Source organism: Mustelus asterias, chromosome 14, assembly GCF_964213995.1.
Source record: "Mustelus asterias chromosome 14, sMusAst1.hap1.1, whole genome shotgun sequence".
Taxonomy (NCBI): domain Eukaryota; kingdom Metazoa; phylum Chordata; class Chondrichthyes; order Carcharhiniformes; family Triakidae; genus Mustelus; species Mustelus asterias.
Window position 1 is genome coordinate 57,870,233 of NC_135814.1, and position 12,012 is coordinate 57,882,244.

General features: G+C 39.7%; 2 protein-coding genes across 2 annotated transcripts; both read left to right on the forward strand.

Annotated features, from left to right (window-relative positions):
- Positions 1–607: 607 nt before the first annotated feature.
- Positions 608–3,053, forward strand: hoxd9a (homeobox D9a). Its single transcript, XM_078228455.1, has 2 exons — positions 608–1,193; positions 1,750–3,053. Exons 1-2 carry the CDS (start codon positions 617–619, stop codon positions 1,989–1,991), a joined length of 819 nt encoding a protein of 272 aa, XP_078084581.1. The 5' UTR covers positions 608–616; the 3' UTR covers positions 1,992–3,053.
- A 5,124-nt stretch (positions 3,054–8,177) lies between these two features.
- On the forward strand, positions 8,178–9,426 carry LOC144504054 (homeobox protein Hox-D8). The gene is made up of 2 exons (XM_078229218.1): positions 8,178–8,748; positions 8,991–9,426. The coding sequence occupies exons 1-2, from the start codon at positions 8,322–8,324 to the stop codon at positions 9,284–9,286; spliced, it is 723 nt and encodes a 240-aa protein (XP_078085344.1). The 5' UTR covers positions 8,178–8,321; the 3' UTR covers positions 9,287–9,426.
- The last annotated feature ends 2,586 nt before the right edge of the window (positions 9,427–12,012 follow it).

Genomic DNA, 12,012 nt, shown 5'->3' on the forward strand with positions numbered 1-12,012 from the left:
TTCCGGATTTGAAAAAAAAGTAGCTCGAACCCTTGGTTTTACAACATCTCGTTTACTCCTTTTTATGGGAGAGACCCAGTCAATGGTCTGTAAAAGCTCTTCTCTAAACAAGAGAATATACAATATAAAAACACCGACGTACCTCGAAGGTGTTTTCTTGCCGCTTTATTGCACTAAGCTAACAGATATTTGCTCTTGACATAGATCATGGACTACGCACTACTGATTATGAAATGAGTGACAGACATTAATTAGCTTACAGGGAAAATAGTCCCCTGCTTCTCCAGCCGCTGTTTTAACCGCATTTGGAGAGGTTGTTCCTTTGGCTCCAGCAGAAGGACTCCAGCGATCCTGATCAAGTGATTTTGCTTTGCCCATTGCTAATACGTTTTTAAAATATACATATATATATATATATATATATATATATATATATTTCATTAAAAGCTGGGCCAGGCCCAGTTGTGGTCAGATAGATGAGCGGATTGATTTACTCGCTGTATTGGTAAATACAATCACGTGAGCCCCGCAACCAATAGCTGCAACTGTAGTCGGCAAAATACTATGATTGTTCTGAGTGAAGGTATCAGATACACGTTCCAGTGTAACCTTTTCTATGAAAGCGAGAGAGCCTAAAATGTCGACCGGTGGCACTATACAGAACTATTATGTTGATTCTTTGATAGGTCAGGAGACAGAAGACTTATACGCGGCCAGATATGCTCAAGGATCACACAGCACTGTTTCAAGGCCGCCAGGTGTAGCAGACAGTTCAGATTTCTCTTCCTGCAGTTTTACCCCCAAGTCAGCCGCATTTTCCAATCCCTGGTCTCCCGTCCATCCTCAGCCCTCTGCCGCCGTTGCAGGAATCTATCACCCGTACATGCATCAGTCGCATCTTGCGGCTGGGGACAGCAGATACGTGCGCTCCTGGTTAGAACCACTTTCCAGCTCAGTCCCTTTCCCCGGATTCCATCCCAACGGCCGACATTACGGGATCAAGCCAGAAACTTTATCAGCCAAGAGGACTGAGTGTTCTTCCTTTGAGCTGCAAACTCTCAGCCTGCCAGAATTTACGTGCGGCTCCTACCCAGAGTGTAGGGAGAAGGTTCCCAAGGAGATTGGCTGCAGCAGCTCCGAGACGGCGAGCAACAGTGAGCACAAGGAGGGGAAACAACAGCAACTTGACCCAAGTAAGTGCAAAAATTGCAGCTTGATTTACAACCCGAACCTGTAGACCCGAGTGTGCAAAGCTGATGGTTTTACAAACCTATAAAGATGTCTAGACGCCTCCCCAAGTCTGAAAACGCACAGGCAGCAGTAAAGAGTTTATATTGTTACAGGGAATTTTTACACACAAATGTATGTCTGACAAGACTGTAAAACGTTGATGTATTCCTTCTCGTTCCATCGTGTAGCACCATCGGAAAGTCGGAGGTGGAATAGCTTTTTTCTAATTTAAACATTTTTATCTGCAGTTTTTCCATTCTATTTTTCTCCCAATTTTGTAACAACCGATTTCAAAACAAATCCAAACAAACTGAAATCAATCGCTCTCTCAGCTCCTTAATATATGAAACCTCCCTGAACTTGACAAGTACCCAGTGGGAAAAGAGAACTGCAACTTTGATTCATATTGTCATGATTGTGGAAATTCTCGAAGATTTTTGAAATCCAGCGGAAGATATCCAGGAGATGTTCAGATTTTAATTCTTGTTTTTTTTACCCCCCCCCCCCCATTCCTTCTAGATCACCCAGCTATAAACTGGATCCACGCTCGCTCTACCAGGAAGAAACGTTGTCCTTACACCAAGTACCAGACGCTTGAATTGGAAAAGGAGTTTTTATTTAATATGTATCTTACCAGAGACCGGCGTTATGAAGTTGCTAGAATTTTAAATCTTACCGAGAGACAGGTAAAGATTTGGTTTCAGAACAGAAGAATGAAAATGAAAAAGATGAACAAGGTGAAAAATAACGAAGAGCCTTAAGTGGCCACCCGTACTTTAAGCGATAGATCTGGAAATCCAACAGACTGTGTACAAAGTGTTTTGTCTATCTAGTGGTGCCTACTCAAAGCACGGTCTATGTTTCCCAGTGTTGTCCTGCTCCGGAGCAATCCTGTGTATAAACAACTTACATTTGTGTAGAGACTCCTTGATTTGCTGCTACTTGGTTACATTAAACGGAATTTAAACTGATGTCAGCACATTGGTTGTATTGCGATAAAACGTTGACACCATCATTAGAATATATTTGTTTTATACATGAATAAAACACGCATACTTCAACAGTCTCTTTAGTTGTGCAACCTGTAAATTGTTGTGTTTCCGCTGTACTGTTAGTGTATCATTCAGATAGAAATATAGAGAAATACAGACCCTTTGTCCTTCTATTCAGTTTGTCTGCTGGTTACTGGGTGAAGTGTAATAAAAGCGCCAGTGTCTGTACATTATGCAGTTATTTACAAGTGCAATGGCACTATCACTGTGCTGATAAAGGTGTCAAGCCAATGTACTATTTATTTAAAATGCTCCACGTGAAATTAGCAGAACGTCATAGTCACGGCGAGAAAGCACATTTCTCGAATAACCTGAACGTGTCATTAAGCGATAGGCATCTTGAGGAAGGGACACAGATAAATAGAAAGATGTTCGAAACTTTGTTACTTTTTCAACATCCGCGAACATCTTTCTTGTGCGTTTGGGACAATCTGAAGCAAGCTTATTTTAGTGGCAAGTGAATATGACCTGCTTTAGTGTTTATTGTGTCCATTTCAATACTGTCATAAAGACGCCGTTATCTGGATCATTACGTAAGTCAGATCCAATGTAATTAATACAAGGAAGATGTGAGCAAATACAAGATCACAGTAGTTTTGGACTTACTCCTAGGTCCTCTGCACTATTTAATAGCTGCCATAGTTGTGATAATTTTTAAAAAACACGCTGCGTTGCAAAAATCAAACGGCTAAGCAGAAAGTTCCACTCTTGTCCGTTGGTTTTGTACCTCACGTTTCCTCGTTACGATAACAATAAAATTTATAAACATTTCAGATTTGCTGACTGCTTGAAAAGTCATTTATGATTTACGATTAACTCTGGATGTGAACTGTTAGCCATTTCAGGAGGGACTGCAGAGGAATACGGTACTTTAGCAGGCCTTAAATTCCCTCCATTTCTATCTGGAACAGTATTGTTGAATCGGATGTTAATATCACGATGGTTCAAAGTGGATTTCGTTCAAATGAGCTGATCAGCACTCTAACATTGACCTGCCCTGGTGGGAAATGATCGCTGGCTGTATAGATTATGAAAACAATTCTGAAATCTTGGGCTTTCCTCGATTGTAGCAATTAGCAATTATCCACTAAGCACATGCTGGCACACATGTATTTTATAGATAATGTGGATGAAGGCATCTTTTAAAACAAAATCGTGCTTTAATCAATACATTTGCTTATTTCCTCGCAATATGACTTGATATCTATTGGAAGGAAGTTCCTTTCGGCCTCCTGTGCACAGAGATGTTTTATAGTTTCTCTTGTTGTTTGAACAATGTTATTTATTATTATAGCGGGTATCCGACGCGGAGCACGCTGGAATGATTCATAGTTGCAAATACACTGGGTATATTAGTTAAAGGTACGAAAATAAACAGCAAAGTACACATTATATTGGCAAGCCACTGGGCAGGGATTTATTATAAGTGTATACATAAATGGGTGCTGAACGCAGACAGATTAATTTTACTTCACGTCACTATTTCATTACTATTTCAAGCTGAAAACAATTGCGCGCCCTCATAAAACTAGAACTTCATTCTTTTTGGAGGATCCTCTGAAAACTTTACTGCTCAGGAGGTGTTGAATTGCAACGCCATCTATTGCCACCATTCTACATACAGTACTTCAGAACCGGAAGGGACGGGGTACAATAAACCCCACTACTGGCTAGACGCCTGACCTTAATGACTTTATAGTTTTTTTCATGTAATTACGGACTTCTTTGAAATCAGCCAATTCAGATGTTTTGTCTGTTGACGACAAACAAAAACTCAGACGCTAGTTAAAGGAACGAAGACAATTAATTCCGCTTTGTCACTTGAGTCTGGACAATCGTATCTATTCCCAAACATACATGCAAGAAGCGCAATGAAATGAAATACATTTGGCTGTACGGAAAAATTACATGTAATATTAATCCGCGTGCCCAGTTAAATAGCAATAACGCGGAAATCTACAGGGTTGCTTCATTAATTGATGAGTCATGCGATAGAAAGTAAAACAGAGCTCTAAAGAAATAATACTTACGTTCAAGATATTTTATCATGCAAGATGCAAACGGTGGATAGGCGAATATGTATCACAGGGTTGCTACTGGAAACTAAATTGAACACAGCATCCGTTTTATGGATGTATTTAATTTTGTATTTCCAAACGAATGTTTTTCATCTCGCTTACGTGCGCATACAAATGTATCCATAAATCTTAAAATGTAGAAACAGCAGACAGGAAATACTGTTCTCAACCTATAAAAAACATATTTAGATCTTTCCACATATTGAATAGTCGCTAATAATCTGTATTTCTGTTACTCTCTTTGTCTCTATATACACGTGCAGTCACCCATGCCCCCCTACCCCCGCTTTTATTCAAATTATTGGATCTTTAATAATACATAACATATACATGCAATCAACTAATTTAATTCATATTTGTTTTAGGGAGTCGTTAGAGAAATAACATACAGTTAGGCGACTGCTTCCTTTCAAATACCAAGTGCGTAAAGTTTCAAAAAGTCTTTTTAACTTTTTGAACCGCTGTGCTTTCACTGGAGAATGCTGATTGCCAAGTTAAAGTAGTGCAGGGCTGATCAGACAAACCTGCTCTGACAATTCTGAATCATTTTTACATAAAGCAATTTTTAAAAACATTTATTGAGATCTAATGGACCTTTTATGTCACGTATCTTACAAGTATATTAACTGATTCTTAAATGATTCCCGCACAAAAATCAAAGTAGCCCCGTTCCACTTCAGTCGCAGTTCATTTCATTATCCACTAGGCGGTGCTGTCGCTCCACTATAGCAATTTGGGAAACCTGCAAATGACAACAGATACATTTTAAATCGGTTAAAGGGAAAGTAATATTTTTCATAGTGCGTTTAAATGTAGCAAATATGAAAAACAGTAATATCTGTAACGTGTTTTTGGAGAAATATAAAAATTCAAGTTTAATATTACAATTGCAAATACGCAAAAAAAAATGTTCAAAATCAAAGACAGCAGACCATGTGCTCGCTTAAAGGTTAGAAGTTCCACATGACTTGTTTTGGAAATTTACCATTAAATAGTTGCATAGTAAAGACTTTTGATCGTGAAAGTTTTGTGAGAACAAAACGAAGAATTATTCATAAGAATTTGCACCAGTTGCAACTTAAATTGTGACAAAAGCCTCCATATTTTTGTCTGCATTCTTCTTTGTTCGAATGATGTTCCTTCGGTGAAATTGTAAAATATGATCTTTGTAGAATGGTTAATTTGTACATTAAGTCAGGGTCAGACAATTCGCAGTGAATTTCGAGAATAAGGATGACATTTTTTTATTTCTCAAAAAATCACTATTCTGGGATGAAAACTAAAATGTTACAATGTAGTGTAGCAGAATTAAGACAAATGGAAATACACAGAGCGAATCTTTTCAAACTGTGCAACTATCGACTTTAACAGGCGTAAACATTTGTTTATTTCATTGTGCGCGTCAGCCCCCAAAGCAATAATCAGAGTCATGTCTCCAATTTAAAACAAAATCTCATTGGCGGCCAATTTTACAATCTCCCCCTTAAAATACTTTTTTCTGGGCATGTAATAGTTTCCAATCATTTCTGAAACATCTTTCATGCGTTTGAGGGCAGTTACAGATCGAAAAGTAAAATAAACTAAATTGCACATTGATTTGACTTCTCACATGCTAGCTGTATGGCCATGCCCCGGAATAAATTAGCTGCAAATTGATAAATATTCGCAATAGAAAATATGAATAAGGTCTGCAGTTAAATTTAAATTACATCTACAGAATGGCGTTCGAAGCCCAATTTTAACTTTACAAAACCGTTCCCAAGAATTCGGCAAAAATAAACCCCTACCTGCCGTTTTTAAAAAAAATAGATACTTCCCTGTTTTATATTAGTCACGAATCCCGCACTCCTTATTGCAATAAATACCATATACATTTATTTGCCGCCGATCATTGAGGAATCTGCCAATAAACCCCGAGAAGTGTTAAGTTGTTCTTTCAGATTTCTGGCGCCGCTTCCCTTCGATTAGAAGAGGTTTTGTGATGGCGTCAAATAGCAAAGCGCAGAGAAAAAAAATCAAACAGATAAATAATAAATATATTTCAATTAACAACGATTGTATATTTAAGCTTCCCAACCTGGTGGGTCAGATTTTTAAAATAAGTAATTGATATGAATGCTTTATATATAAAAAAGGGAGGCAGCAGAAGGAGAGAGATTCTCGCCGTTACCATTTCTCCTTAAACGAACTATTTTGGTGAAATGGAGTTTAGCTCAGTAGTAAATTGGCTACGTAAATATGTACATAACAATGTTAATATGCCGCCTATTAATCGCAATGCTGATTGATGGAAAATTGTCCTCGTTGTGCAAAAGTGTGGTTTGCTGGTAATTTTAGCGCTGAATGCGATTATTGCCTCGATTCTATCGTGCAGCCCACAGCAGCTATTAGTTCTATTTCAAGGTACAAATTCACAAACACCTTTATAATTAAACAATAATAACACCTTTTAATTGTGACTTTTTAGCTGACTGATTTCCTTTTATGCAAATAAATGAAAAGTTACTGAAAAGGGACGTCGCAGTCTGCAGCACATTTTGGACTCATTTGAAATGCGCCCATTGGGGTGGAGTGAAAACAGCGAGTGAAGACATTTCTGACTTTATTTCCCTGAAGCACGCTGTGGAGCTGAGGCAACCACCGAAGCGTGAGGGACAAAGTTCACTGGTGGATACAAGTTTAACAGATCAAGGACTCTTTTCGTTTAAACTTTAAACTCAGTCGCTGCAAGCAAATAAATTGGGATTCACTTTATCCACCAGCGATTCAGCTTATCTGCAACTAAAGCTAAGCAACTGGGGGACTTGCACGCCTATCATCTCAGGCTTGCTGTTCCTCCCGATGCTGAAGTCCTTGGTGAAATTTCTAACCTCAATCTACAAACTTTGTGTTTGCCTGGAGACCCGAGCTGCTTTTCTGGGCAATGACGTGCGCCAGAGCTGAAATGATGGAAAATGTATTCACAAGCATGATTTTCATTAGCTAGCAATTAACCTACAAGTTTCAGTCAAGCGAACCTACTTTTTTTTCAATCTGAGCCAAGGGTAACTATTTTTCGCGTTATTTGTAGAAGAGATATTTCACATTTACTATCTTAATGTTGCCTGATGCAATTTTTAAAAAAATAAGCTTCCACTTCTGTTTATCAGCCGCCCATTTAAACCCAACAACAAGAATTATTGTTGATTGATAACAGTTTACATGTAACTTACAGAAATATCTATGCGTCAACTATACTTAAGCATGGGGTTGGAAATACATATATATGTGTGTGAGTGTGTGTGTAAATACAAGCTGGATAGACAGACAGATTGACAGAGCCACGCAGATTCAACAAGATTTACAGAAAGAGCCAATAAAAAATAATCCCTGATCTTCATTCTAACCTTAGCCCTTCAGTCCTGTGGCTTATTCTCCTCATTTTTGACTATGTCTTGACCTTGAAACCAATCTCACCTTGTTGTGTTCTAAAATCTAATTGCTGTGCTGTAACCGGGCCAGCTTCATTTCTCTTCAGTTGAGTGGCGCACGTATTTCATGTTTTCTGTGATGCGGCCCGCCTAATTGTAATGAGAGTGTGCTGAATATATTAATCCGCATGTTATCTTTTTTTCCCGATCTGTGTGCCCTCTACATTTTTTTTACCCCCCCCCCAAAAAAAAAAATCATTTTCCAGCAGAGACGTGTTGCCCGCGAAAGCGGTAACTGTAAACGGCAGACAACGACCTTCCCAGCTGGCTGACTACTGAGCTGCGGTTTCTGAAAGCGAAGCAGCCAGAGCAGTGAGGCAGTTGTGTACCTACAGTATTAGCGAGTATGTTCCACAGGGGCATCAGTGCATACAGGACCTGCATTGCCATCATGAGCACACTGTAAACCGGGGGACCCAAAATAACATTCCTCCTGTGCTGTTTAGCAGTGATTTTGTTGATATTCATTGGCCATTCCAGAGTCTGCACAGATGAGTTCATATTTTGTGAATCCATTCTACTCCAAGTACAAGCCCGGAGAAGCTCTCAGTCCCACTTACTACGACTGCCGGTTTCCACAGGACGTGACCAGTAGACACACTGTCGTCTATGGTCCCAGCACCGGCGCAGGCTTCCAGCACCCAGCTCAAGTTCAAGATTTTTACCACCATGGGACATCTGCACTTCCTAACGCTGGCTTTCAGCAGAATCCTTGTGGAATTACGTGTCACGGTGACCCCTCTAAATTTTACGGATACGATAACTTACAAAGACAGCAAATTTTTACGACACAGCAAGAGGCCGATCTGGTACAATATCCTGACTGTAAATCGTCCAGCAGTAATATTGGCGAAGAACCAGAACACTTAAATCAGAACTCGTCTCCTACTCAAATGTTTCCCTGGATGAGACCTCAAGGTTGGATATATTAGAATTAGCTTCCATCTCACGTTTTACTGCTGCTCAGTTAAATCGCCAAGGTGTTTTAATGCTGTCTATAATAGTCTTGTCTGCTTTTATAGGAGCACTTTCTTTGTATGGCATGGCCGTTCAAAGCAAAGATTTGTTCCTATGTGTGTCGCTCTTTGGTTTGCGTGCGTTTGATTCCCCCCCCCCCCCCCTCGTACTGATTGTCTTTCTGTGATTCTCGTGTTCTTTAGCAGCGCCCGGGAGACGCAGAGGGAGACAAACTTACAGCCGTTTCCAAACCCTGGAGTTGGAAAAGGAATTCCTCTTCAATCCGTATCTGACTCGGAAGCGAAGGATCGAGGTTTCACATGCCCTAGGACTGACTGAGAGGCAGGTGAAGATTTGGTTTCAGAACAGAAGGATGAAATGGAAAAAGGAAAACAATAAGGACAAATTTCCCACCTCCCGGAACGACGAGGAGGAGGAAGAGGTGAAAAAAGAGCAGGAAGACCCCGAGCAGGAGACAACAGAAAAACAGACCAAGTAACTTTACCCCCTTTGGCCTCCAAGCGAAACGTCATTCAGTTTGCGCTAATTCCACTGTTAAACGTGTTGAGGAGATTGAATCCTCCAACACAGCCATGGCTGGCTCGATGTAAACAATCCACCTGTTTATTTTTATCGAAGCTCTTTAGAGCCTTAATTCGACATTATTTCTAATGAATCCTGTGTGCATAATTTTAACATCCCCCCCTCCCCACCCCCCAATCACACCTTGACAGATCAGCCCTCCTATAGAATTTTGCCGCTCCCTTTAAAAGTGGAAAGCGGCAAAAAAAAATCTCAACAGAAATAGCCATTTGGAATAAAGATTTTATTGCTTTTTAATAAGACGAAAATATGAAATGATATGGTGATTGATTTAGTTTGCTGATTTTATTTCGCATTTTTGTGAATATACCCAACAACATGAACTGCCTAATAGATTGGATAATTTGGAATGTATTGCGAACACACTTAATTAATGATAGAGAAAAGGAACCGTGCACTTACGATGTGTCTTAATTACTGTGCGTGTGAAATAATTGGTGGTGTATTGCGGCTGGAAATTCTCAACCATTACCTATCTCCGATACGCATATTATAAACACAAGCAAAAAAATAAAAATAAAAATGAATTACAAGGTATTCCGCAGCAATAGTCACTTTTTATGATGGTCGAATGTGATTAAATTAATAAATGTTGATTAAATTTAATTGTCTACTTGTTTCATTTAACGACGAGCATCTCCAAAAGTAGACCCAACAGGAGTAGAAACTCATTGTGCTCGGATTGAGAAAGTCAGCCGGAGTGACTGGGTCACTACCTCGCCAGCTTTCTGTAACTGTTTGGAGGTTGTATTGCTCGCAGTGAAATCAGATGTCGTGTATTTGTGTTTGTTTAGCTCCGTGGCCACAAGGTGCTTGTCTCCCCATACAGCACCGCCGCTCTGTTACATGGGTGCAAAAGCCTGAAGATGGCGTAATTCTTTATATGTAGTTATAAAAGTTAATGATATAGCCGATGATTAGAATATTAGTTTATCTGTGCCTCAAGTTAAAAGTCTTCCGAATGACCATTGGCTGATCAGATCACATGCCTGGCTCATGTGTGGCTAAACCGACGCTGTAAAAGTTAGTGTTTGGTGTTAAACTGCGGTCTACTGTACGCGTATATCAGCAAATCTCGTAAAACCGGCAATAAAGTTCTAATACTACAAATCACTGGACAAACTGCGGATTTCTGGCCTCCATTTTATTCCTCCCTGCCTTAAAGGCTGGGAGCGAAAGCAAAATCTTCAGCTGTCGAAGAATCTTCCAGCTTCCCATTACATTTACCTTAATCGGCGATTAGGCCAAGTCGAAACTCTAATAGAATCAGCGCGCGGGTGTTGCATGCAAACCGCAACCATAGGAATTGGCAATTTCCAATCTCTTCCTTTGCGCGCATGATAAGCCTAAGTTAAGGAAAAGTATTGATAAGAGCAAACAGGAAACAATCAAAATCGGGAGAGAAAAACGAAGCAGACATTATACAAATATTAAACAAACAATTGAAATCGCGCGTTTATTTGCAGGAGATAACATTTACCCAGTGGATTCCAGAATCCATAACTTCAACCATCTCTGCTGCACCACACAGCTTCGGGCTTGCAATCGAATTGAATTATATGTTAGATAACTAAAAGTCAAACATCCTCATTCTATCAGGTAGTTTGAGAATGCGAAACAGCAATTAGCTCGTTCAAGGCGGGCAGCAGCTTTGAAATTCCACTTTTGTTTAAACAAATCTATGTTGTCAATTTCATATATTCTAAGCTCAACGCACTATTTTAATGCAAAATATATTTTGCAAGCTATATTGGATATCACAATCGGCGCCCGATCAAAACAGAGAAATAATTTTACAGAATAAATCAACTCGGAATAAATGTTTATTCTGGAAATTGCCTTCTCGTATCTGAAGGGAATTCTCTGTCCCAAATGAACAGTTTTCACAAGTCTCTCTTGTTTTACAACCAGATGATTTTCCCCCCAATATTTTTGCACTACGATCCGTTTTTAGAAAACATGCAGATTTAAAGTTTCATTCAATCTGTTGGCAAAATGATCCTCACAAAAAAAAAGTTAATTTTGTATCGGCTCCCATTTACGAATCGGACGGTCAAATGCGGGTCTTCACCGTAATAGCGGCCACGAAAGTGACCGCACATTCACGGCAGATCTAGGCCGTATTGATAGTCTTATCAGATGGTAGGAATCGCCTGTTGTCTCTGAAAGATGATGCACTGAACGACGACGCATTGGGTGGAATTCGTATTTTGAGATCAGCGTTGCTTCCACAGATTTTTAATAAAGAATGGAGATCAAAAAAGCCAAACATGCATTAAAAACTCTCCCCTGAATCATTGCAAAATGTTCAATGTGGTTCTTCAAGAACCTTCATTTGGGTTTTTTTTAAACCTCTGCAGAAATTCCTCCACCACTGACTCTCCAACAGCATCCACCCCAGACCGAGACTTTCCCCATCCACACCGAGGGTAACTTGCACGGCCGAACGTTCTATTCAGAATGTCTTCAATTGGAGGCTGCTCTTCTACTAGTTTTATTCTTATCATAAATTAAAAATGAGTTACCGGCACGTATCTGGTTACGCTGTTTCTGATTTTTTCCCCCCGTAAGATCAGATCAAAGCATCAAACCAGAGGCAACCGAGTGATAGATAGCCTTTCA

Bases quoted from the DNA above. Each gene is read 5' to 3' on its own strand.
- LOC144504054 (XM_078229218.1), top strand. From the start codon at position 8,322: ATGAGTTCATATTTTGTGAATCCATTCTACTCCAAGTACAAGCCCGGA. The intron at 8,749-8,990 runs GTTGGATATATT...CGTGTTCTTTAG, and splicing joins TCCCTGGATGAGACCTCAAG to CAGCGCCCGGGAGACGCAGA.
- hoxd9a (XM_078228455.1), top strand. From the start codon at position 617: ATGAAAGCGAGAGAGCCTAAAATGTCGACCGGTGGCACTATACAGAAC. The intron at 1,194-1,749 runs GTAAGTGCAAAA...CATTCCTTCTAG, and splicing joins ACAACAGCAACTTGACCCAA to ATCACCCAGCTATAAACTGG.